We start from the raw sequence: 26777 nt of genomic DNA on the forward strand, positions 1-26777 counted from the left end.
AAGAAGAGTTGTTTGTAATTCGTAAAAATCTACGAGGGACTATCTTCAATCTTCTATCCATTATGAAGCAAGAATCAGTGAAAATAATAAAAATATAGATTGCCAATCAGCGGCTGTCTGGTCGGAAGGGGGCAGCAAGGCCTCAGTATTGCCTGGTAAAACAGGAAGAAGAAGAGTTGCGTCACACTGCTAACGTAATTACGTAAAAAGGCACGCAGCCTGCAGAATGAAGGAAAACAGCAGGTCCCTTTCAAGGGTTGCAGAAAGGGTCGTCAGCTGTTTGAGGCTTCGGCTCTATGTGCAATTGTAGTTCTGCGTTGAAACCGAGAAAGAGCGACGGATTTTACTGAAAAAGCTGAGAGATGGATAACAACAAACGGACTGTGGTCGTAACAGGTTTGTTTCTTCTTTTTACCACTATTGTCGTGCTTCATTGTCGCTTGAGAAACGGGTGAAGTGGGGAAAAGTTGGAGAGATGACAGCTGCTCCGTCCTTAATGGCGTCAGGCTGCTATGTGCTGCAGTTGTGGGGAAAAGGAAACGCTTTGTTTGCCACTTTAATAACTTTCCTGTCTTTTGACCTGTTGTCTTTTAGTTTTTTTTGTTTGTTTGTTTGAATAATTTTAGGTAAAATTATCTCTCTTTTGGCTTTTGCTGAAAGGCCACACGAATCAGTGTAGCAAACAAGGTGATAATGTAGCTGGATTTAAATAAAAACATTTATTTGTATATTATGTCAATTTAATAAAATTTTCTTAATACGCAGATTGTGGCATTGTTTCTAAACACGTTTAGTTAAAAAAGTCTCAAATTATATTTCTAAGTTAATACAAACAACAAATTAAATAGGAATGTCAAGTATACATTGAATGTAGCTGGCATTAAAAGCTAGTTTTACCCAAAACATCTGATTTTCTAACCTTTTTTTGTTTAGTTGCTGTTTTTAAATAGTTTAATTCACATTCAAACTGTGGGGCACATTGTCAACATCAGGTGTCCAGACATTCAGTTGTTTTTTAATCTGTGTGAAATCTTCATGAGCAATCATCAATAAACCTACATGTTCCAATATTTACATCTGACTGACCTGGTTTCTGTATGAAAGTACTTCTGTCTTGTTTATTGTCAATAATGTTATTTAAATTAAAACCCTAGAAATAGTACTTTTTCTTTTAACCATAAAAAACAATCAATCTTAGATTAATTGTCAACATTCCTACAGTCATTAAAGAATAAAATATTTACAGTAATACAAATTAATATGTGTACAAATTTCTTGTATGCAATAATGTGTAATACTGTAATAATGTGCAATATTGAACATTCAGGTTTGTTTTTCAATAAAGCACCCTCAGTGCAGCTAATTTGTACCCACATCAATTTGTTTTATAAATGCAGAAACTAGAGTCTTTAAGGAGGAATTTTAGCAGAAGTAACAGAGGCAGAGATTTTGTGTTCTCAGACACAAAGGAGTGCAGAAACCCGCAGTCTCTTCTCATAGAAGATGTGTAGATTGCCTGGGAACTCACTCTCACAATAGCAGGCTGGCTGGCAGCTGCTGGCCCCTCGCTCTGCTCCTTTTCAGCAGCCTGTCAGACAGACTGATCCTTTCTCCACCCAACCCCCAGGGACCTGCTGACCCAATGACGAGGAGGAGTGGAGGGGGATCAGTCATAGATCCCTGTATAAACAAGTCCAAGTGAATGTCCATTTGCTCCTCATATATTTTTGTCTAAGTTATTTGAAGTGTTGCATGAAGGGAGGTTTTTACTAATAATAACTTGTGTTGAATAGAAAGGGAGAGTGTTTTATATTTCTTTAATATCTATTGAGAATTAACTGAATTGTTAATGTTTTTGTCTTTGACGTCAACTCTCAACTGTGTTTCTTTCTAAAGCAGTGCGTTTATATACTACTTTCTGTAGAGTTAAGTTACAGAATTTCACTTTTAACACTCTTTTTTTATTTAGCTGGCATACTAATTATTTCACTACGAGTAAAACTTCACAGTGCATTAAATTTCATTTGTTCATTTTTTATTTAATAAAATTATTTGTGTCTGATTCTATGATAAAAAATACTCTCTATATTAGTTTAGCAACCAAATTAACTGTTATCTTTTGTAGGTTTTGGGCCATTTGGAGAGCACACCGTCAATGCCAGCTGGGTAGCAGTTCAGGTATTTTCTTTTATTCATCTGTACAATCATCACAATTAACATATTTATCAGTTACATTTTTTTGTTTGGCTTGTTGACATTGTGAATGTGAAGTTTTTCTTATGTTTTTTATTTCTTTTTATTTTGCACATATAAATAGTTGTGTATTCTATTTAAAAAAAAAAAAAAAAAAGAGAAGAAATTGTATATATCATGCTATCGGCAGCTTTTGAACTTGTTTGTAATGAGACAGATATGTGATGCTCTGATAGATGCTTCACACTATGCACCGTTATTTGTTGGAAGCTTTATGTGGGGGATGATGGTGGTTGTCAGGGTGTCTAGACGGAGTTGATAAGGATATTAGAGGCGAACAAAAGGGTGCATTGTGGCGGGGTCACAGACGTGGTCAAACTAGCTTCTTTTCAATATCTGTGTGTGTGTGTGTGTGTGTGTGTGTGTGTGTGTGTGTGTGTGTGTGTGTGTGTGTGTGTCTGGGAATGGGGGTGTCCAGGGTTACATGTCCTGCAAGGAGACAGGGGGAGGTGTTGGTTCAGTGCCTGTGAATTTGACACAGATTTCTTTCTTTTGATACAAGGGATTACATATTTTATTTGCTGCTTTTGTTTTAGAGCTTTTATGAATGAGTTAATGCATAGTTGACTAACATATTGTTAGTTTATTTTGTTGGTTTGTTTTGCGTATTGTTAAACTGTGGTATGTGGAAATGGAAAGGCAATCATGAGACATCTCTGCTGTAAGTAAAAATGGGCCGAGACTGGAGCCTACTTGCTCAAAACTGACCCATATTTTTCACTTTCATTCTATAATTAACTCCAGAGAAGTTAGCATGAGTGACAAGAAAGCAGGCGAGGATGGAATAAACAGTAATTCCTTAAACAAATTTACAAATGGCAAAATTAAAAACACTTTAAAACTGATTATGTTTCTATTGTATCATTAACAAATACATTTTCATCTTAGAAAAATTATGGATAATGTTGCATTTTAGCACAGCTTAAGAGATGTTCAGTTTGTATGTTTTTGTTTATGTTGACAGGAGCTGAAGAAGCTCGGGCTGGGCAATCATGTGGAATTGCATGTATATGAGGTACCTGTAGAGTACCAGACAGTCCAGAGTTTGGTTCCCTCATTATGGAAGCAGTATCATCCACAGGTAAGAGACTTCTGCATATTACCACATATGTCCTCCTTAATGTCAGGTTGATTCAGATTTTTTCTTCTGTGGGTTTGTTGTTAAATGTTGTTTAACTGAGTTTGAGAGACCATAAGAAAACTAGAATGTGATACATAAGTATGCATAACACACTGCATTGAATTACAAGCACTTATAATACGACTAGTTATGAGCTTGAATGTACCTTTAACAGAAACCACGCGAAGGTCAAATTTAGCTTTGGTTTCTCTTGTAGTTACATTTGCGTGTTGAATGATGTGAAAGTAGATTTCTCAGGTTTTGTTTCTTACAGGGGATTTTTTTTTACCTCATAAACCCTTCAGGGGCTGAAAGGAGTGTTAGCAGAGAGGTGAATGGTATTCAAGTAGTTTTGACTTTCTCTCTCTTTATTATTTTCTTTCCTGTGCAGCTGGTAGTTCATGTTGGCGTTTCGGGTATGGCCACCACTGTCACACTTGAGAAGTGTGGGAGAAATCATGGCTACAAGGGTCTGGACAACAGCAGCTTCTGTCCCGATTCACAGTGTTGCATTGTGGGAGGCCCAGACTGTATCAACTCAGTTATTGACATGGAGTCAGTCTGCAAGAGAGTGACTGCATCAGGGCTTGGAGTAGCTGTTTCAGTCTCCAAGGATGCTGGAAGGTGATATTAATATGTTTATTTTTCCTTTTTTTCCCCTTTTATAGGATTTTTTGTTCATCTCAATGCTTATCCTCTCAAAGGATAAAATATTCACATTACCATGCTAGATGCACACCTCAGCTTTTATCACTGATCATGTGACTTGCCCATCGGTGACATTCGTGGATAAACTAAGCTTCCAGTCGACATCCCAGTGATGGGATTTCATTTTCCAAACAACGGGCATAAAAGGTTGCTGCCTTAAAACTGGAAATTGTTGAAGAGCTCTTGGTTGTGCAGTGAGCACGTTTGTGTCAAGCAGCAAATGAACAAATTAAGTTTCTCACAGTGTAAATGCAGCTGTAGTGAAGTTGGTTGGATGTTCATTAAATGTAACTTTCTCCATGGTGTCACAGCGATCTATCATGACGACAACTTCACCTTAAGAACTTTCATTTTTTTAACATAACAATTACTGATACAAAAGTAATTGTTATGTTGACGCCTGAATATAACATCCATACATACCGAAACTTTCACATTGCATTGATGTCATCTGCCAATGTTGTTTTTCTTTTTTAACTCACCTTTGACATGTAAGGCAGGGCAAGTTTATATGTATATCACCTTTCATGTACAAGACAATTTAAAGTGCTTTACATGACACATGAAAAGCGTCACAGATGGTGGGAAAAAAAGCATAAAAGACGACACAAATAGCGAAATCACAATAAGATAATAAATTATATTAAAGTAATTAAATGCAAAATTAATTCAAAGCTGCTGTGCAGATTTCATGCATAGGTGCATCAGAAAAGAAATGTTTTTAATGTGGATTTAAAAGTGTCTACATTTGGTGAGAGTTTAATCTCCACTGGCAGTTTGATCCACTTGTTTGCAGCGTAACAGCTAAACGCTGCTTCTCCATGTTTAGTTGTTTAGTCTGGACTTACTTAGTTTGGGGCTTTCCACAGCTGAAGGTCTGATGCCCATCCTGCCACAAAACATTCATATGCCTGGAACAACTTGTAAACTTTTAATTTTGCCCTTGTGAAGTAGCGGTAAATTTGGTAGCGGTAAATGTTTGCAACCTGGATTCCCCTAAACTCTAATCACCTGTTCCTTATTCTACTTCTAAAGATTTCTGGAAAATGTAATCTAAATCTGTCCATACATTTTTAAGGTGTGTTGCAAACAGGTAGACAAACTGACGCGGCCAAAAACAGAGGTAATAGTTGGGGTTGTACATCTTCACTGGTTACGATTCGATTATGATTATCTTATTAATGATTTGATTCCATGTTGCATAATCTTTTCCTTAACTACTGCATATTGGTACTATTTTTTTAAATAAATTAATACAAGCAGTGAGATATTTAAAACTTCATTTTTAATTAGAAATATTTTGTCAATCAAACTGAATGCCCTTAATATGACATTTATCATGAACATGTAGCGACAGTTATGTTTTCAACTCTTGAACTTTATTGTTCTTCTATTTAAAAAATCAAGACACATTGTTACTGTTGATTACATCACTTTATAATCGATTATGTTTTATTGGTGCATCAAAGAAGAATCGAACACATGCATTTTGCAGTACATCGTAGAAACAATTAAATTCAAGACCCCTCATGATACAGAGTATTATTAGTTAACTGCCATCCATCTAGATAATATTGTACATACTCCTTGTACACATTCGGCACCTGCAACTAATGCATGATCATCTGAATTAAATGATATTTGATGTGATTATAGCCACAGAGGTGAATATATTTTCAGCTTGTTCTGTATTGAACACTGTTTTAAAATTAGTTTAATTTCCTCCTCTAAACCTGAAGTTTGCTTTCTGGTTGGAGAAAACAGCTCTTTAGAATTTACAATCTGTAAAACCTTTACAAAGACCTGCTGAATTATACATTTTGTAGGACTCAAAAGCTGTCACAGTACAGTATTTTCACCCTGTACAGCGGCACCCCTTGTGTGTTCATTGGGATGGAAGACCACCAAGTGTAATGGAGTAGAGGAGAAATGACTTGCTGTCATTAAAATCTTTTTTTATTTTTAAACAGGACAAAGTTGGAAGGCTAACCTTAAATAACGTAACTAGGAGGTACACGGCACCCCCCTATAATAATGGTAGAAGGAACACTGCTGTGTCCAGTAAAGACATGCATTTCTGTTTTTGTAAGTAAGTCATTTCGCTCCTTCACTCATGATCTCCTTTTTTAACAGGTATCTTTGCGATTTCACCTACTACACATCTCTGTACATGAGCCACGGCCGCTCTGCCTTCATTCACGTGCCTCCGATTGGAAAGCCTTACAGCGGGGAAGACCTGGGACGCGCACTGCAGGCCATCATTCAGGAAATGCTGCAGCTTCTGGAACAGGCCGAGGAGACGATCCACTGCCAGCAAGTCATTCACTAAGTGTCCTCCAAATGCCAACCAGCTTCTCCAACCCTTACTGCATAAGAGAAATTGCACTTGACCACAAGTAGCCAAACTTCTTGTTTTGTTTTTTAACTGTTGTCTTTAATTTGGCATATTGACTTTTTCAGACCAGGTTGTATAGCGTCTGTCCGTGTTGTTACACCTCGTCCAGTTGTGTCTTTGAGTCTCGCAGTGCTGAGCAGATAAAATGGGAGTCTACAGACAACCCTTGGTCACACTGAAATGTGAGCTTTTCTCTAACTTCCAAGGAACAAGAAGCATTCTGATTTTTCCAGTTTAAAGAGAGAAAATGAGAACACGGGAGCAAAGAGCTGCTTGCATGTGTTCATATGCAGTCACAACTGGATCTAGAGATGATTGATCTATTACAATGATTAGCCCCAAATGTGACTTTTATTAATGCACCTTATAGAGTTAGGGTTATTCCGATGTTATAGAGGACACATCTGGGGACGTGTAAAATCAGAATGCTTCTTTCCCTCCTTTTTTCATTCATGATTTGAACGTTGTTCCACCAGAATATGTTTCATTTAGCAGGTATTCACACATAAATATTTTAAATTTTTAATGTACATAATACTTTATGATAGAAGTGGAAATGTTTGGCAGTAAACTATTTGCTAATTTCATTTTTGTTCACATGCTTTTTCTTTCCCAGCTGTCCTGAGCCTACCTGTCCTGTTGCCTGTTTGATGTTGAATTGTTTCTTGAGTTCTTTTTCTTTATAAGAAGTTGTATATTTGCCTTCATTTACAAAGGTTATTTAAATCAGGGAACGGGTTGGTTCCAGCTCATACTTCCCCAGTTTTTTTTTCGGCCCAATTCTGACAGAAAACAAAAAGACTTGTCTGCCACTGAGATCTGGCCCTGGGCTGTGCAATGTTATTTTCCAGATCTCCTTCACCGAATGCGTGATGGTTTTATTATTGCCGCACAACTGTTGAGGATAGTTTTGGCTTTTAAGTTTTAACAATGGGCTTTTTTTTTTTCTTTGGCTGCATGAAAAGAGAATTTGAAGGAAATTTCAGTTTCAAATGTTTGCAAAACTGCAGTAAACAAATGTTTTGTACAATCTAAACTTTATATACTGTAGGAGTGTTGTTTGTTAGACCTACACCAGGGAAGTCTGTCAAACTTCAAACAGATGCTCAAATATCAGGCAGTGGAATGCCTTGAGTTTTTTCTATTTGCATTTGTCAGTGTGTGAAGATGTCTAATAATCTGTATCATAAAGATGTTACAAGAAAAACTGCTCAAAAATGCAAGAAATATGCAAATCAAGGCCAAATTTGTTTTTCTTTTTATAGTTGTGCGGCCAAAATTATTGCTTCTCGATCAAAGCGTCCTGATGTCCTCTTCTATGAGTCACATGTAGTTACTTAAGTTGTGTCAAAAGTTGATTTGATGGAAGTTGGACTCTACATTCAGCAAGTTCAGTCAAAACTGGGCCTTGATTTTTATTTCTGTTGCACTATCTGCTTTTGTACAACAGTTTACTTAACCTGGAATTTCTCAAACACTGTGAAAGGTTGCTTTTTTTTTTTTTTTTTTTTTTTTTTTTAAAAATGTATTTTTGTTTTCTGTCACTTTAACTTGAAACCTGTAGCTTTTTAAACAAACTCATCCTATTTTTTACCTTGTTTCTCCCAATGATGATGGAGATCTATGTAAGAAATGCTTTATTAGTCATTTTAATTATTCTATTATTTCTGAGCTTTGCTTTGTGCTGAATTAATACACCAGTAGCTGAAGGTTCCATCATTGTGTCTGGGATAGTAACTTTTCGGGTGTATATTAGCTGTTTTATGGCATTATTACTGGGTTTTATGTCTGTTTTACAACATATTGGCCAGAGTTTCCCTGACTTCTGAGCAGACAGGACTGCCTTTGCCACCTCACACTACTTCAGCTTGATTTTACTTAGTGGAAACTTTATGATCATAAAGTCTATTTACTCCGTCAGCAATCTCTGTAGTCCAGCAGAACTGTGAGAAAGACACAGATGTAGGTTTTTACTGATATAGCTAGGCTTATAATACTAAACCTGTTCACATGAAGTTTTATGCAAGTTTGAGTCATTTTATTGCTGTTCTAGACTTAAGTGTTTCATAAAAAGTACTGTAGGATCCTGTAGCTCTCAACTGAACTCTTACCCAACCTAAATTTTGTCATATTCTTTACATTTCAACACATGCTATTGGCTATATGGCTTTAAAACCGTCGGAGTTAAAAAATAATTTAAGTTCTGTTTCAGTGTTGACATTTCACTGTGTAACTTTGTGAGTGCTAAGTTGTGAAAGGGTTGTGAAGAAGCTGTCTGCACAATTTTTGCCTCAAGTTTACCTTTGAGGTGACCCCTGACTTCCAAGTCTCTCCTGTGCCTTGCTGTCATTAATGTGTATCCTGAAAAGGCCTTACTTACTCTCAGTGGGTCAGTTCAAAGATGTATTACTAATGCTGTGTCCAGTCAGATATGTGGCTACCTCAAAACTACTTTTTTTTTTTTTTTAAAAAAAAAAAAAAAGAAAGGATTTCAGTGTGTGCTCTGTTGTACACTAACATGGCTTTGTAATTTATCATGAGTTCCTGTGTTTAGGAGTATCCTCTCAATGGTTTCTTCTGTGTCATTAAGCACCGTATCATTGGTAATATTGCTTTGTAAAAGAGGCTTTGAAATAAAGAAAACTAAAGAAGACATGCATTTCTATATTATTGTACGTCTGAATTTATATGCCCCACCTTGTAATCATTTTACCTGAAAACAGGTAATTTGCGTGGCAGTTGTGTGAAGATGGCAAAACAAACATTAAAAACCACCATGAAATGCAGAATGTTAAGAGGCACCACTCTGCTGTGGAAACTAAGGACTTCTTCGCTTTGCCATGTTTTGTAAAATTGATAGTGAATACGATAAATGCTTATTTGACTGCCTGCTGAAACGAACAGAAGAATTGAAACAAAGTATATTTAGTCTTCATCTGGACTTGCAATCCTGCAAAAATAACTTACATTTACACGTGTTCAGGCTTGCTTTACATCAGTTCATGTTAAATGTTTTGTTGACCAACTGAACAAAATTACATTTGCACCTATAGTAATAAAATTTATCATTTATTTATCATTTCAATTATATTTACAATCCAATATGTAAAAAACCACCCTGGGATAAGCTTAATAGAAGAGGGTCAGCGTTGGTAAACACCTGGAGACTCAAGCTCTCAAAACCAGCAATCAAGTCTGTAAACCTTGGATTGTTGATAGACTCAGATCTGACTTTCAGCAGCCACATAAAAGCTGTCATTAAGACAGCTTTTTACCAACTGACAAACGTCAACAGAATTAAAAGTTTAGTCTCCCAGAAAGATTAGGAGAAACTCATCCACGCATTTATCTCCAGTAGACTGGATCACTGGAATGGTCTTTTAACAGGACTTCCTGAAAAGAGCTTTAAACATCTGCTGCTCATCCAGATGCTGCTGCTAGAGCTTTAACTGGGAATAAGAGGTCTGAACACATCACACCAGTTTTAAAATCTTTACACTGGCTTCCAGTCAATCACAGGACAGATTTCAACATCCTGCTGATTGTTTACAAATCCCAGAATGGTTTAGGACCAGAATACATCTGTGATATGTTCAGAGAATATAAACCAAGCAGAGCTCCCCGATCCAAAGACAACTAGTCCAGACCAGAGTCCAGACTAAACCTGGAGAAGCAGCATTTCACTGTTACGCTGCAAACAAATGGAACAAATTGCCAGTGGAGATAAAACGTTCACCAAATGTGGAAACCTTTAAACCCAGGTAAAAAACATTTCTTTTCTCATGCACTTATGCATGACATCTGCACAGTAACTTTTAATTAATTCTACTTTAAATTATTTTAACATGATTTATGATTTTACCTTGATTTTGTTATTTGTCTTTTCTTTTATGCTTTTTTTTCTGTGATGCTTTTAATGATTCATGTAAAGCACTTTGAATTGTCTTGTACATGATAGGTGCTATAAAAATAAACTTGCCTTGCCTTCAGTCTCAACACGACCCTTAATTGAAAAATATTAACTACATGGACAGTAATGTGGTGCGAGTTTGTTTCTAGCAAACAGTCGTGGTATTTGAAATGAGTAAAAACAGTCAGAGTGAGAACTCTTGCGTTATGGACGATCTTCTCTCCAGCCCCCAGTGAACGTCACACGTTGCGCGGCGCAGGAAAGTCCGTCACTGCCGCCGACTGTTGGACCTGCAGAAGCTCTCGAGGTTCTGATCAGTCCCATTTTTATTTGGGTTCAAATTCAAGCTCCAAGTGACGTTCTTCAAAACAAATACCGACAAACTCTAGACTGCTTGGATTTTTAGCGATCTTCCCATAAACCCGGAAATCGTTGAGTAAAGCGAAAGTTACGGGTAGAGATGAGTGTGGAGGCGTACGGGCCGAGCTCCCAGACCCTCACCTTCCTGGACACCGAGGAAACGGAGTTGATTGGAGCGGACACCCAGGGCTCCGAGTACGACTTCACCGACTTTACGCTCCCTAGCCAGACGCAAACACAAGGCCAGACCCAGAGCCAGCTTGACAACCAGGTTTGAAGCTTTCATTTCCACGGAAGTGCACACTTGTACTGACGTTAGCTAGCTCGCCAGTGTTTTCTGCTAGCCGCTGCTAGCTCTGTTAGCTTAGCACTTAGCAACACAATAAACTAAACTCCCTAAGTAGGGCTAGTTGTGTTGTCATGTTTATTTTAACTGATAAATGCAGACTAGACAGCGGAAACTTCTTCCACTAACAGATACGGGATTTGTAAACACTGATAATCTGTAAAGTTGTAATTAAACTGGCTTCATCGCACTGTGCGCCTCTGCGCTTTTACCGCTCTTCGTTAGCATGGAGGTTGTTTGTTATTTCTCTGCTCACACAGTCCGTGTCTGTACTGCAGGTAAATGGTCCAGATGAGGGTCTGCTCAACGGTGGACTGGATGACTCGGTGGCCAAAACAAGCCATTTGTTGGGCGAGCTCAACTTTGAGGAGGACGAGGAAGATGCATACTATACCAAAGATCTCCCTGTGCATGCTTGCAGGTACTGTGACAGGAAACAGCCACAAGTACATAACAGAGGAAGTCATCATCTCATTACATTTATTTTGTTTTTCCCTAACTTACACACAGATCAGTGCACTCTACAGCATCTCTTGTTGATAAAAAGGGCTAATGAACTGTCCTCACAAGTTTTCAAACCAGTGTAGCTGGTAATTGAACGCCTATTACATCTTATAACTTGTCATTTAAGCAGAAACATTTTTAAGTATGTTAAACATATAGAGAAAGTAGTAAGTAATTCAAATAAAGCTTATGTACACAAGAAGAGGAGTGGTGCTTAAACATAACACCTGTACTTATTTTACTGGTTGTTTCTAAACAGTTCTAGATGCATGAAGGATTTTTAAATTGATTATAGAGAAACTTATTATTTTTAAAGTGCAAAGGAAAGAGTTGTGTTTAAAGTAACAACATTTGTAAATGAAACAGACTATGTGGTACTGAATCCATTGAGCATAAATGATCTAGGACATAGAGTTGCTTATCAAATTTGACATTTTGTGGTCTTCAGCCTGTAATCAGTGTGATTGATCTATTTTTTATTCTTATGAAGTGCTGAAAACTCTCAAATGTTGTTTGGTATTGCAGCTATTGTGGTATCCATGATCCAGCATGTGTGGTGTACTGTAATACCAGCAAGAAGTGGTTCTGTAATGGACGTGGCAACACATCTGGGAGGTATGTAGTCTCCTCATCCTTAATCTCACATCTTAACATAACTCAGGTAGACAAAATATTGAACTGAAACAGCAATGATCAAATTGGAAAAATATGTGTGGTGTAAGAGCTAGATGTTGTTTTAACACCCTTCAAGCGTATTTACTGTTTGCATTATGAAGAACCAAACAACTGTAAATCCATGCTAATCGCATGGATACAATTTGTTCACCACTATAACACAGTCTCACATTCCTGTTTTTGTTCTGTTTCTCCATCTGATCTATAGAAAATAATCAATTTAGCAGTCAATAGCTTTGTGAACTTCTGACTGTTTTCTTAGTGGTTTCTCTCCTACTTTTTTACTTCCAGCCACATTGTGAACCACATGGTGAGGGCCAAGTGCAAAGAGGTGACGCTGCATAAAGATGGACCGCTGGGCGAAACAGTGCTTGAGTGTTACAACTGTGGCTGCCGCAACGTCTTTCTCCTGGGCTTTATTCCAGCCAAAGCCGATTCTGTGGTGGTGCTTCTGTGCAGGTAAGTTGCAGGAGGTGTTGTGTTTGTATTGTAAAATATTGTTATGTTACCATAACTATTTATACTCTTAAATAGCTGATGAAAGTTGAAATTTTGCAGTTGATCCATGTTTTTAGTACCTGACGAAAAATGTTGCTTATGAAATGAAAAGTTGGTACAACTTTTTAGTGCCTTCCTGGTTTATTATAAAGCTGTGATAATGCTGTTATATTCTTGTCTGTGGAACTTGCATGTAATCGCAATCAGTCCTTGGTAGCAATAAATATATCCTCTTTTCAAAGGCCCCAAACATTATTTTACGCAGGAAAGGATTAAAAACAATCAGGCCCGAGTCAGCAAAAACTGATTTCTAACAGGTTCCTGCTCTGCAGAAACATAGTTATCAAAAGACAATCACACAGTTGTACAAAAGGAGAAAGCTGTGGTTGGAGGAGGCCACATCAATGGCCACGGCTGTAAATATGTGCCAAATGGTGGTTGTGAGTGATTTTATAGTCCTGATTTGATGGGGAATGTTATTTCCAGGCTTTTTTCAGCTCATAAAAGAGAGATCTTTGTCCATAACAGTTGCCGAAGAGTGGGAGCAGCAGAAGCCCTTTTTTCACTGATCTAGTTAAACAAACAGATCAAACTTTGGTTCTAAGGTAGCTAAAGCTGCAGATGGACATGTGTTGAGCAGGTGGAAACACAATTTATACCATAATTCAGGGCAGTTCTGAAAGTTTAGTGTGTTTGACAGTGATGGAGCAGAACAGCAGTGAGTCCAGCCAGGTAGCCTGTGGTTGGTCTTATATACTGTGTTACACTCACCAAAGATCACACTGAGTCACCTGCTCAGTCCTGGAAAATTAGTTTTTTTCCACCTCAACAAAGTTTCTCTTTCTGTGTGAACTTCGTCTGTCCATGTAGGCAGCCCTGTGCCAGCCAGAGCAGCCTAAAAGACATTAACTGGGACAGCTCGCAGTGGCAGCCACTGATCCAGGACCGCTGTTTTCTGTCCTGGCTTGTGAAGATCCCATCAGAACAGGAGCAACTTCGAGCCCGTCAGATCACCGCCCAGCAGATCAATAAGCTGGAAGAACTCTGGAAGGTATACACAGTCGCTTGTCCTCGGGGGGGTTAGTTGTTCATAGCTGTGTTTAAAACATTAAAGGCTGTCAGTGAGTAGTATGGGGTGTTTAAGTTGATGTCATTGTTTGAGTCGTAGTTCTGACTTATTTTTTGTCCTTCCAGGACAACCCTGGTGCTACCTTAGAAGACCTGGAGAAACCTGGAGTGGATGAGGAGCCCCAGCATGTGCTGCTGCGCTACGAGGATGCTTACCAGTACCAAAACATCTTCGGTCCTTTGGTCAAACTGGAAGCTGATTATGACAAGAAGCTTAAGGAGTCGCAGGTACCAACCGAAGACTATTTGTGTAATGGAGACTTGAGAAAACTGAAACTGCAGTGAGCATTATCATTATTATTTAACTTTGCTGTTACCACAGAAGGCTAGGCCTGAACAAAATGGAAAATAATTCTGATTGTGAGTTTTAGGAAAATATTTGTGATTTGATCTTTTTTTAATTGCAGCTTCCACACAGTGTTATGTGGAATAATATTTTCTATGTTAGATGGAGGATTAATGCATAGCGTGACATCAAAGTATGAACTGCTCTGTATTCTAATGCAATGATGCAAAGTTGAGCAATGATTGGCTTCACTTTACTTACCAAAGCCCGAAAGTTGCGTTTCCTTTACAGCAGTCTTATACGTTGACCTTGTAAAAGTCACACAACCTGATGTTATTTCTTATTTACATCACAGCGCCTCATTTCTATTTTTGCACACACACACTGGCTGTGAGAGAGTGAATGAAATAAATCAAGTGTGGGAAAGGAAACGAGACTCAAATCAAACAAACACATTTGAGGCTGAGATAAAGCAAAATCAGACAATTTTGAAATCTCAGGCAGATGCATTTTTCAACTTTCATAAAGAGGATGTGTCCAGGTGAAAGGCGTCTGGTCATCCTAAATAACTGTCGCACAGGAACGAGGACGGGACTTATGACTGAAGGAGTGGATTTTTAAAACCATAGCAGCAGCAGGTTTAAATCCTGGATCAGGCGCTTCGTAGCACATGAAAATGAATCCCACTGCTTGTGATTTGCCAATTCTAAAATTTCATAATGCAATTTTCGATTTACAAATGATTCATTGTTCCGCCCCATGAAGACCACAGAATTGAAGACATTTTTGCATTTTGGTCACTGACGTTATTTTTCTGACTTGAGGTTTTGTTTTTTTTTTTTTTTTTTTTTTTATTGTTGAAATTAATTTGTGTTGTTGTTTGTACACAGTTGCATTGATATCATGATCATTTAATAATATTATCTGTACTATTATGGCTGATGTACTTTGCCTTCCTTTTTCTAGACCCAAGACAATATAACAGTCCGATGGGACCTTGGGCTGAACAAAAAGCGGATTGCATATTTCACACTGCCCAAGACAGATTCAGGTAGTAAATATCTGAGCTTGTTTTCCTTTCCAGTGACTCTGTGTTGCCTTTCTTGTTCCATCATTTGTGAGAATTTAACACAACCTCCCTGGTCTCATCGGGCAGTGGCATGTGTGCTGTATAGCCTTTTGTACCAAGGGTTTATGGGTAGTGCAGCTTCTCCTGTCATTTTCAGTATAAATCTGTTTCACAGGTTATGTTTTTGTTTCTGTTTTGTTTTTGTCAATCCCAGACATGCGGCTGATGCAAGGGGATGAGATTTGCCTGCGGTACAAGGGAGACCTGGCACCACTGTGGAAGGGCATTGGCCATGTCATCAAAGTCCCTGACAGTATCCTTTCCAATGTTTGCAGCTGCATATAGGTTGTATGCTACATAGTGCTGGGCGATATGATGATATATATCTTTTGGATGATAGAAAATGTCCATCGTTTCACATGAGGTTCTATTGTTTAAGCCATGATAAGCCATAAAATACTGCAGTATTTTATGCCAAGATGTGCTTTACGGCATGCACACTGCAATACATAAACAAACATGGAGGAAGACGGTAGCAAACATATTTCAGAGCAGGATAATTCACTAAAAGATGTCCAGCCAACCCAATGATGCGCTTGTTCCTAAAAGAGGGGAAATTTTTGTTGCATGGATGCAGTTTGGATATAAAAAGACCAACGTGGAACCGACAACAAAATAGCTCTCAGTCCCAACAACGGACTCCAACACAACTAAGTCATTTTTATCACCTACGCAAGAATCAGGACAGAGAATACAGAATAAAGAATAGAGTCAACAAGCAAAAGCCGCAAAATCAGCGTCAAGTGGCGGCTAAACCGCTCATAATAAACTCCAGACGCAAACGCTGCAACAGGCATTTACCAGTGAAATGCCATAAGGCCATAGTTGCTGCAGATGGAAAGAGATCACTGCTGCCGTTGCCAAGCACATCTGACAAATACCTGATGACTGACACAAAATTACACAAACAACTTTATATCGTTAAGTATATTGTTATGGGGATATTAAATGAGCTATATCGGGATATGAGATTTTGGTCATATCGCCCAGCCCTAATGCTACATAATATGTTGTATAAGTATAGTTTACCCCAGCTCACTTGCATTCACTACCACATACCTACAAGAAATCATTTTAGGATAAGTTAGGCTTTCTTTAACATCTTGTGTCTAAAGACTATGGTGATGAAATTGCCATTGAGCTGCGGAGCAGTGTTGGAGCACCTGTGGAAATCCCACACAACTTCCAGGTGGACTTTGTATGGAAATCCACTTCCTTTGACAGGTAGTCCAAAATGTTATTAACTTACATTTAAAAAATGATGAGAGCATTTAATTTTAATTTTTAACTATATTGTAATACAGTAAGTTTTTTTCTTTTTTTTAAAAAACGTTTTTGTAAAGCCAGATTTACTGAGATGGCCGCTAACATTTCTGTTAATATTGCTGCAGGATGCAGAGTGCCCTGAAAACGTTTGCCGTTGATGAGACCTCTGTGTCCGGCTACATTTACCACAAACTCCTGGGGCATGAGGTCGAGGATGTCACCATCAAGTGCCAGCTGCCAAAGCGTTTCACTGCCCAGGGCCTGCCAGACCTCAATCACTCACAGGTCAGACTTGAACACACAGTGCCTTTTTAGTGTTGTTATTCAATTATTATTAATTAAGACAAAATGGCTGTGTCCAGGTGTGATAAACCCAGTGTAGTATTGTTGCTTCACAAACTGTTTGTTTTTGTGTACATTGCATTTTTCAATTATTTATTCAAATAAAAAATATTTACTTCCACTAATAGTCATTTAAGTTACAAGTGCCTGTTTGTTTTTTTTGTTCTTTTTAATGTATTTAACCCTCAGCATGCTTAATTTTTACTTTATTCTTATGCTGGTATGTTTGTGTCTGTGTGTGTGTGTGTGTGTGTGTGTGTGTGTGTGTGTGTGTGTGTGTGTGTGTGTGTGTGTGTGTGTGTGTGTGTGTGTGTGTGTGTGTGTGTGTGTGTGTGTGTACACAGGTGTATGCTGTAAAGACAGTACTGCAGAGGCCTCTCAGTCTAATCCAGGGTCCTCCAGGAACTGGGAAGACAGTCACATCTGCCACAATTGTATATCATCTGTCCCGACAGGGAAATGGGTAAAACACAAAATTCATTGAACATCCTGCAATCTTAGAAATGTTATGTCATCTTTTATAATTCCTATTTTGCAAAACTTCTCATGTTCTGATTCTCTCTATGATGCATGTTTCCTGCAGGCCAGTTCTGGTGTGTGCTCCCAGTAATATCGCCGTGGACCAGTTGACTGAGAAGATTGACAAAACTGGCCTGAAGGTTGTCAGGCTGTGTGCTAAGAGTCGGGAGGCCATTGAGTCACCAGTGTCTTTTCTGGCGCTCCACAATCAGATCAGCAACATGGACAGGTCAGTGGAATGTAGATAACTAAATTAGTGATTAAAATTGTTGATTCATTATTATTATAGTGGGACTTTGACTTTAGGATTCTTTAGCTTTCCGTACTTTGAACTTGATGTTCTGTTTGGTTTTTTTTTGGTACTGAGAACAGGCACACATTTGCAAACAGGATGAAAGTATGCCGTGGAGGTGGGGGCATAAAAAAAAAACCACTGTCAACAAAATTGGACAAAATGTTCTTAATTCAATTGCAGTATTGCATTATTTAATTTTCCTTCTGTGAGGATTAGAGCCTGAATGGTCATAGACCCAAAGATGTTTCTGTAATGGAGATTGCTACAATCCAATCTATTTGTACATTTTAAAGAACATCGTGTGATCACAGGGTACCACCGTTAGGTGGGAATAAGTTTGGGTATTCGGTTATGTCAGTGACAGATTATACCTGCTGTACTCTCCATAGCATGCCTGAGCTCCAGAAACTGCAGCAGCTGAAGGATGAAACTGGGGAGCTGTCATCGGCTGATGAGAAACGCTACAGGGCTTTGAAGCGCACTGCTGAGAGGGAGCTGCTCATGGTGAGAAGCGCTCAAAGTTTTCACTGCGAATGAGTGTGATGGGCTGATCAGGTGTCGTCTTTCTCACCGTTGATATCAATCCATAAATGGCTTTGTTACTGAAAAAGCTGCTGTTGTTGCCTAATGATCGCAGTTGTTTTTGCAGCAGTGACATTTTGCTAAAGAGTAGAGAGACGTGCCATAATTCATGATAATATCAGTAGATTTTCTGACACTAATAGGAAATGTAATCAAAGTAACACATTTCCAGGGTGATGACGTCATTAAACTACAGATCAATTCATGCAACACAGGCTAACTCAGCTGCGTAAACTAGAAAACACACTGCTAAAAAAAAGTCTGGCATCATCGTCACCAAAAAATGTTATTATTAAAATGTCCTGTTGAGCCTTTAGAGAACATCATTGTGGCAGAAGAGTGTTTACTCTCCTATTTCTTTGTGTGATCGTCATGATTTGAACTCGTTTGCATTTCAGACATTTCTGTATATGCAGGTAGATGCAGGCATTGATTGGTACATGTGCAAAAAACCATTAGAGGCTGGATGTGGTGAAGGAAACAGTGCTTTACAACACCAGGAGGCTGGGTTGATAAAACACACCAGAGGACTATAAAGGAAAACTCTAATAATGATCTGCTTTATTTCACCCTGTAACAATCCTTTGGACTGCTGACACAGCTTGTGACATTCCTAAGAGATAGTGATTTTCTTCTCTGTCCAGAATGCTGATGTGATTTGCTGCACCTGTGTTGGGGCTGGAGATCCCCGTCTCGCCAAGATGCAGTTCCGTTCCATCCTGATCGATGAAAGTACCCAGGCCACTGAGCCTGAGTGTATGGTGCCTGTCGTGTTGGGAGCCAAACAGGTACAGCAATACGTACACAGCCCAGACATCTTAACTCTATCCTAGAAGCTGCTCAACGATCAACAACTTCATTACAAAAATAAGTTGATCCGATCACTGATGCTGCCACAGACGACTACAACGACCACTTTAATAAATTATATTTCCCTGTTTTCATAACAGGTTAATTGTATCTTTAACCTCTCAGTTGTGTTGCCCCTTCATGGCAGATTGCAGTAACTCTATACAATGAGAATGGTTCCAGCAGGTTTACCACGGTGCATTTCAGAGAAACCATGAAACCGTGGGAATTTAAGCAGAACAGATCGTTCAAGCAGGAAGTCAGTCCGTAAAAAGCGAAGAGGAAATTTTACAAATTAAAGAGTTTGAATTGCATTTTACTCTGAAAGATCAACATTTCCTCATTACCGCCAGCGCTGACACCACGGCAGCAGGTGAGAGAGCGTCTCACTTTATACTTTACATCGTTGTATCACACCGGAGTTCAATGAAGGGTTACAGGGAAGCTGGAGCCTATCCCAGCAATGAGTGGGCGAGAGGCAGTATACATCCTGGACAGGTCGCCTGACACCATGGACAGCAATGTGTTTATCTCGGAGATGGAAAGCAGCACCATTATGTAATGTTTTGGCACAGTGCATCCCAACCCAGGCAAGTGAGACCTGTTCGGACTGGCCACATCACTTCTTTGTTAGTTTATTGTTGCCTTTATAACCTACAAGCACACAGTTGTGATGCGCATAATCAAGTATACTGGGAGTCCAACTGAGACGTTCCACTATGAAAGGCTTCTGGTGGAATAGGGTGGCAGGAGGAAAGCCCGGCAGAACCACTCCGCAGCGGATCCACAACACCCCAGGATCACATTATACCGTCTTAGAAATGACTTTTACAGCTTTATTCTAGCTTCATTGTCCTGTATGTGTCCTTCACTCTTCTTCCAGCTCATTCTTGTGGGTGACCACTGCCAGCTTGGTCCTGTTGTGATGTGTAAGAAGGCAGCTAAAGCTGGACTCTCTCAGTCTCTGTTTGAGCGATTGGTGGTACTGGGAATCCGACCAATTCGCCTCCAGGTCCAGTACCGCATGCACCCAGCTCTCAGTGCCTTTCCCTCCAACATCTTCTATGAGGGCTCCCTGCAGAATGGTGTCACTGCAGGTCTGTGCAAAATCTCCTCTAAAAAAAAGCAAACACACTTTCCTTGTTTTCACATAGCAGGTTCTGGATCTTCAAAAGAAAACAAAATAAAATAAAACGTCATGTATTCTTCATCTTTCTGCAGCTGATCGCATCAAGAAAGGCTTTGACTTCCAGTGGCCTCAGCCAGATAAGCCCATGTTCTTCTATGTGACACAGGGTCAGGAGGAAATTGCCAGCTCTGGAACCTCATACCTCAACAGGTAACATCACACATTTTCTAGAATTACTTTGCATTATTTAACCAAAAGATGTAAATAATTCACAATATACAAAAGAGCTGAGTGCTGCTTTTGGGGAATTGATAACTCAGGGGTGGAAGTTTGCCAGGTGCACAGCATTGGTGTAAAAAGACTTTATCAATGAGTTTGAGCAGGAATGTTATGTACAAACATAAAGAACAAAGCATTATGTTGCAGAGGAGTAACCATGGACTGCAGCATGTTTCTGTTTATTATTGAGTTATTACATAATCTTAGAAAACCAGTCTTCCTTTGTTTTTAGTTGCTTTTCCCTCATCAAGCAGTGCAGACTTTTAAATAATGGTTCTGTTTTCAGGACTGAGGCAGCCAATGTAGAGAAAATCACCACCAGGTTGCTGAAGGCAGGAGCCAAACCTGATCAGATCGGCATCATCACTCCCTATGAGGGTCAGCGCTCCTACCTGGTCCAGTACATGCAGTTCAGTGGCTCCCTTCACACCAAACTCTATCAGGTACTAGACACCTGATTATGCTCAATGATGAGATTTACTCTGTGGAAATGTTTCAAAACAAAGTAGTTAGTGAAAGCAAACATAATTTCACCATATCATCTTATCCCGGTTCATCATTTATTCTATGAGAACAAACAAAATTAATTCTGTTCTTACAATGCAGTTTTTCATTGTTCTGTGTCCCACCACAGCAAGTGGAAATAGCCAGTGTGGATGCGTTCCAGGGCAGAGAGAAGGACTTCATCATCCTGTCTTGTGTTCGTGCCAACGAGCACCAAGGCATCGGTTTCCTGAATGACCCTCGTCGTCTCAATGTGGCGCTGACCAGAGCCAAGTAACAATCTCAGAACACTTTAAGGAATCAAAGCATAGAGTCAAAACATCAAACTGTCATCTTGTTTATTAATGATGATCTTTTCATGTAAATCCCAGCTACACTACACCAGATTAGGATTAGGATCCTTAATGTTGCTGCTTCAATGTAGTAAATTACTGTTGCTCCACTCTTCACAAGTTGCATCATATCAATTATTTTGTGAATATTACCCTGAAAAATCCTTACCCAAGCCACTAATCTGAATACATGTCTGTTATGCACAAAGGTATGGTGTGATCATTGTGGGGAATCCCAAAGCCCTCTCCAAGCAGCCCTTGTGGAATAACCTGCTGAACAACTACAAGGAGCAGAAAGTCCTCGTGGAAGGACCCCTGAATAACCTGAGAGAGAGCCTCATGCAGTTCAGCAAGCCCCGCAAACTGGTCAACACCATCAATCCTGTGAGTATGACACTGTCTAGGCTGGTGTAGATCTCAAGTCATTCAGGTCACGGTACTCGAAAAAGCTTGAATAAATGCAGCTGGATTTGTTCATGGTTCTACTGATGTTTTATCTCTCATCTAAAAGGTTTCTTCAGTTTAAACCAGTTAGTGGAGCTTATAAATGCTGCATGGTGTCACCGACTCACCTGACATTCTGTTGGTCGCTCAAGTTAACCTGTGTGGCCAGAATTGTTTTAGTCACAAGGTTTATATGTGACTGGTTGTAAAACGTCCTGGGGAGGAGAGTAAAGACTGCATCGTAGGTGCAGGAAAGGTGATGCCTCTGGCCACTTCCCCTGTCCAGAGGTTCAGAGTCCATGTATTGTACTTCAGGTTGATGTGTCATTGACATACTTATCAAATAGTTTCTGGTTACAGAACATCAAATCACATGAGCTCTACTGAAACCTTTGATCTATCCTATATTGACTCCATTCTGTCAAATTTCAGCGTTTGCTGGTTAAATAGTTCATACTTAGTTATTGCTTATAATCTGTTTAGGATCTAGATGTTTGTAATGGTGACTGGTGTCTTTCAGGGTGGACGTTTTATGAGTACTGCGATGTACGATGCCCGCGAGGCCCTCATCCCTGGCTCTGCCTACGATCGCAGCACTGCTGGTATATATTTACCGTTGTGTTTACTAGGCCTGTTTTTCAGGCTTTGTTTTGTTTTTAATGCCTTTATATCCTGCTTCAGCTGCACGTCCATCCAACATGTACTTTCAAACGCACGACCAGATCGGAATGATTGGGGCCGGGCCTGGTCACATGGCTGCTATGAATATTCCCATACCCTTCAACCTTGTGATGCCTCCGATGCCTCCACCTAGCTACTTGGGTCAGACCAACGGCCCTGCTGCAGGTACAGTAACTAAAACCATGACATGAACGGAGTGCAAGCAGAAAGGTTTATTTCAGTAAGGAGAGACTTCCTAATGTAAAGTCGTGTAGTTTCACATCCTATCTTAGCTCATCCCATTTCCCTTACTATTCTTATTTGTTTTTAATTCTAACAATGTTTTTGTGGGTTTTTTTTTTTTTATCTGGCGGCTGGTTATATTGGTGATCGCCTTTTCTTTTTGTTTCTTTTCTCTTCTCGCATCAAGGTCGTGGTGCAATGAAGGGTAAGCTTGGCCGTAGTGGCCGACAGAGAGTCCGTGGTGCTACAAGCCAGGGTAATGGACCAAATAGCCAAGCAAGCCAGGACGGGGCCTCCCAGCCTTTCTCTCAGGGGCCACTGACACAGGGTTATATCTCTATGAGCCAGCCCTCACAGATGAGCCAACCGGGCCTCTCCCAGCCCGAGTTGTCCCAGGTAACAAAGAGAGGAGATACAGCTTATTATAATTTATGTACTGTGGATTTTTACGTAGATGAAGCCTTTAAGTTATTGAGGTGAATTTTGGGGCTGCTTTGTCCAATACACTATATTTTATTGTGCTATCAGAATGTTTTGCCTTCAAAAACTCAAAGCTTAAGAATGACTAAAGCTGCGTTTTCTGTCGTACTTTTTAGGACAGTTATCTGGGCGACGAGTTCAAGTCCCAAATCGATGTGGCTTTGTCCCAGGACTCCACGTACCAGGGTGAGCGCGCCTACCAGCATGGCGGAGTGACTGGACTGTCACAGTACTAAAGTGTAAGTACACGTCGTCAGCTGTGGTTCTGATCCACAGCGGTACAGCAAACTGTGTTCTGGTTTAAAAATGTGATTGCACAAGTGAGGCGAGTCAGGATGGAAAAACAAAGTGACTTACTGAAAGTGTTTTTGTAAAGATAAGTCTGTAACAAGTCCCACTGTCCATGTCTCGGTAAGGCCCTGAAGCTTGCGAATGCGAAAAGCGCAGAGCAAATCTCTTATCTCGACCAATTTCAGAATTTTTTTGTGTCGAAGCCAAGTGAACAAGAAAATCGAGATGAAATTTGGACGGCTGTCGCCGCTGGGTGGGCCTGGGTTGTTAAAAAGTTAGGCGCACATACGCAGAAAATGAACCTGAAGCCTTTATTCATTGCATGTGAAGGAGTTATTCCTGTCATTAATTTAAATCACATTAATATTAATGTTTAATGAGAAAAGTAAGACAGAAAGCTGTTTTACTAAATGTTGTTTTGTGTAAAAAGGCTCAGATATTTAGGAAAACTTGTCCAAAACTTTCTGCAAATGATTAAGGGTGGGAAGAAATTATTTTAAAACCCTTTTTGTTTTCTAGGTTGCCTGAAGAAGGGAGCTAGGCTTGAGCTGAGCTTAGTTCATCTGCTTTTTAATCTGGGAAATAATAAAAACATAAAATGGATACCTGTTTTCCTCTGCTACATCCGAAGCACCACCTTGTGAAGGCTACGGGATAGCAAAACCAAACCAATGACCAGCGAGCGAAGTAAGATCGTAGGAGACGGCACCAACAGATGGGCAGGGAGATGGAAAGAGAGGCCGCGTGAACAAGCGAGAGGCAGGAATCGATGCCCGTGAAAAGTCCAGGAGGGAAGTCGAGGAGATGGCAGCGTCTGGTCGGGCTGCTGAGGGAAACAGAGGAGAGACCGACGGTCTCAAGCAAATCCAAACGAGGTTCAGCTCCCCCTAACAAAAAGAAATCCAGCTAACCACCCACAGCCTCCGGGAAAGCCATTGAAGTTTTTCGTTAGTCTTCTGATGAGGACCAAAGCTTTCAGTGGAATTTGAAGAAATAATTGTCTAGCCTGGACAGAAATGGTTGCAGAAAGCTTTCAAACGGGCAGCACATACACAAAGAAAATCCCCACGTTGGATATCGGTTGCAAGACAACCTGGATTATGCCCCAGACTTTTTCAAATTGGATTAATGACGGGAGGAAAATCTTCAACTGGGCCCAAACACCTCGGCAGCCTCAGAAGGAAGCAGGAATCGACACACCCTCTCCGGGAGGAAATAAAAACTCTGATTTCTGGGCTTGAGTCTGAAACACCTTTCATTTGCCTTGAGAACTACTGGCTCCTTCACAAGGTCTTTAATGGGGTGGTTTCAGCCACGTCAGCGGTGGAATGAATTCTGGACTGTTTTGTGTTTTTTTTTTTTTTTTTAGGACATGAGACGCGAATCCCGCCGGTATCGCAGTCGTCATGGGACAGTTTTTCTGAAGTACCTTTCTTATCACAGAGCACAAAATTGAGAATGAAGTCAGCGAAACTCCAACACGACCAGCATCGGATATTCAGCTCAGTGTCAGTTGATGTTTCAGCTAAAGCGTTTTTCTTATTGTAATCTTTTGAAAGCACGGGTTGTTGACGTCTCGCTGTGCTTCAGGACCAGATGCTTGTTGTTGTTTTTTTTTGTTGTTTTATAACAGCACTCTGTACGCTTAGATTGGCAAAAGCTTGAATGCTTTGCACGGAGGGATTCCTCAGGGGATTGTGGAAGATCCACATCATAAAACAAATCCCTGCTTGAGGTGAAAGAAAGCAAACAAAGGAGGGATGATGGTAGACGAGGCTTTCAGGCGGTCGTGGCAATCAATCCACCAAAAAGTAGAAAAGGAAGGTGGCTGAAGACGCGAAAGAAACAAGTTCAGGTCATTGCCACAGACGAAAACCGAGAGGGAAATGCGGTTCTCTTGGACTTTACAGTCCAAACTGATGGTTACACGAGTTGTCCTTGTAAAACTGGCCTTTTTACACAGGAAGCAACTGCATCAGTCCAGACAAGTCAGGCCGTATTGCTCAAAATGTTACAGTTATAGGGAAAGAAACAAAGATAATTGGGTTGAAAACAAGACTTTTGGTTCCTGTAGAGTTAAAATCAAGTGAAATCTGCACTGACCAGATGAGGAGGAGGTGAAATGAAAACGGAATGAGAAACCAGAATCAGTGCCTATAACCAGTCAACCTTCAGATCAAACAGCTGCAGCACAAGTATGAATGTAGTTCAACTAGACTACCAGCATACGAAAACCTTCCAAACAGCAGAGGGCTCGAGAAACCCACAGAAAAGGATTTTTCTGGTTTTTTTTACTTGGATTAATCAGGCAACGATGTGGTCAGTGAACGCAACAGCTGGGGTGTGTTAACACAAAGCCACCTTCCTTCTCTGTGGAGCGAAACTAGGCTGGTAGAAATCATTTTTACCTTAGTGGACGTTTTGAGTTGTGTGAAGCCGTTTTGCCTCCATTATGTAGTTTTTAGTAGAGTTCCTCCTGAGATTTCTATTATATTAAACCTTCCTGAAGAACTGTGTGAACCAGAAGCCCGAGTTGATCTAGAACTTTGCTTTTGTCAAATGATTTGCTGCTGTGCGCACCGTTACGATGTTCAGTTGGGTGTTAATTGGCGATTTTGTGTAGTTTTAGTGAAAAAAAAAAATCTGTCTTTTGTAGCAACTGGCTGACTACAGGAATGAGGCATAAGCTGCTTTTCTTCATTAAGACCAGCTTTTTTTTTCTTTTTTTTACCTGAAACTGTTCGAGGGGTTGTAGTTATTTAAGTCTTCGAGGAGAGACACTTTCTGAACACAGCAAGAATGTAGTCCACATCTGTTTCTCACCTGCTTTTCAGTTCTGCAGACGTGTGACAATCACGCTCCAAGTAGATGTTGCCATGTTGACTTAAAAATAGTCCGCTTTTGTTGACATTGTACAAATCTTGTTTGTGCCGTGCATCATTTTTAACATATCAACCCGCTCCACTGAACTCTTAACATGTTATAGCTTTAATAGGAAACTGCTGCCCTGGTACAATTGCTTTGATGTTTTTCCATTTTTCTGAGCCACAATCAGTTGCAACGTGCAGTGATCATTTCGTTGTTAAAACGTTTGCATCCAAATTGTTGATTCCGAGGCAGAGATTCAGTGTGATGTAGATACACATTTGAAGTGATGAGTCTCATTTGCAGTGATTTTTCATCACAGGATGGTGGTTCCCTTATACTGAATCAATAAAGGTCGTCAGTTTGAGCCATTTTTTAATGGTAT

At 39.8% G+C, this 26777-nt stretch overlaps 2 protein-coding genes across 2 annotated transcripts; both read left to right on the plus strand.

Annotated features, from left to right (window-relative positions):
* Positions 1 to 262: 262 nt before the first annotated feature.
* LOC306760019 (pyroglutamyl-peptidase 1-like) lies at positions 263 to 8936 on the plus strand. Its single transcript, XM_079245773.1, has 5 exons — positions 263 to 396; positions 2126 to 2178; positions 3218 to 3334; positions 3765 to 3997; positions 6215 to 8936. Exons 1-5 carry the CDS (start codon positions 363 to 365, stop codon positions 6408 to 6410), a joined length of 633 nt encoding a protein of 210 aa, XP_079101899.1. The 5' UTR covers positions 263 to 362; the 3' UTR covers positions 6411 to 8936.
* A 1739-nt stretch (positions 8937 to 10675) lies between these two features.
* LOC306759747 (regulator of nonsense transcripts 1-like) lies at positions 10676 to 26744 on the plus strand. The gene is made up of 24 exons (XM_079245472.1): positions 10676 to 11017; positions 11371 to 11513; positions 12122 to 12211; positions 12563 to 12730; positions 13640 to 13820; positions 13964 to 14125; positions 15150 to 15234; positions 15467 to 15565; positions 16428 to 16536; positions 16704 to 16863; positions 17265 to 17383; positions 17504 to 17668; positions 18124 to 18238; positions 18961 to 19104; positions 20049 to 20262; positions 20387 to 20504; positions 20860 to 21016; positions 21208 to 21350; positions 21619 to 21793; positions 22374 to 22455; positions 22535 to 22699; positions 22944 to 23152; positions 23353 to 23475; positions 24047 to 26744. The coding sequence occupies exons 1-23, from the start codon at positions 10847 to 10849 to the stop codon at positions 23470 to 23472; spliced, it is 3294 nt and encodes a 1097-aa protein (XP_079101598.1). The 5' UTR covers positions 10676 to 10846; the 3' UTR covers positions 23473 to 23475; positions 24047 to 26744.
* Positions 26745 to 26777: the final 33 nt, after the last annotated feature.

Source organism: Telmatherina bonti (assembly GCF_933228915.1).
Source record: "Telmatherina bonti genome assembly, chromosome: 8".
Taxonomy (NCBI): domain Eukaryota; kingdom Metazoa; phylum Chordata; class Actinopteri; order Atheriniformes; family Telmatherinidae; genus Telmatherina; species Telmatherina bonti.

What these genes read in the sequence shown, in the direction of transcription:
- LOC306760019 (XM_079245773.1), top strand. Translation starts at nt 363, where the DNA reads ATGGATAACAACAAACGGACTGTGGTCGTAACAG. An exon ending in ACGGACTGTGGTCGTAACAG is followed by an intron (nt 397 to 2,125) that starts GTTTGTTTCTTC and finishes TATCTTTTGTAG; the next exon opens with GTTTTGGGCCATTTGGAGAG. An exon ending in CCAGCTGGGTAGCAGTTCAG is followed by an intron (nt 2,179 to 3,217) that starts GTATTTTCTTTT and finishes TTATGTTGACAG; the next exon opens with GAGCTGAAGAAGCTCGGGCT.
- LOC306759747 (XM_079245472.1), top strand. Translation starts at nt 10,847, where the DNA reads ATGAGTGTGGAGGCGTACGGGCCGAGCTCCCAGACCCTCACCTTCCTG. An exon ending in CTGTCCCGACAGGGAAATGG is followed by an intron (nt 17,384 to 17,503) that starts GTAAAACACAAA and finishes TGTTTCCTGCAG; the next exon opens with GCCAGTTCTGGTGTGTGCTC. An exon ending in GGAACCTCATACCTCAACAG is followed by an intron (nt 20,505 to 20,859) that starts GTAACATCACAC and finishes TTCTGTTTTCAG; the next exon opens with GACTGAGGCAGCCAATGTAG.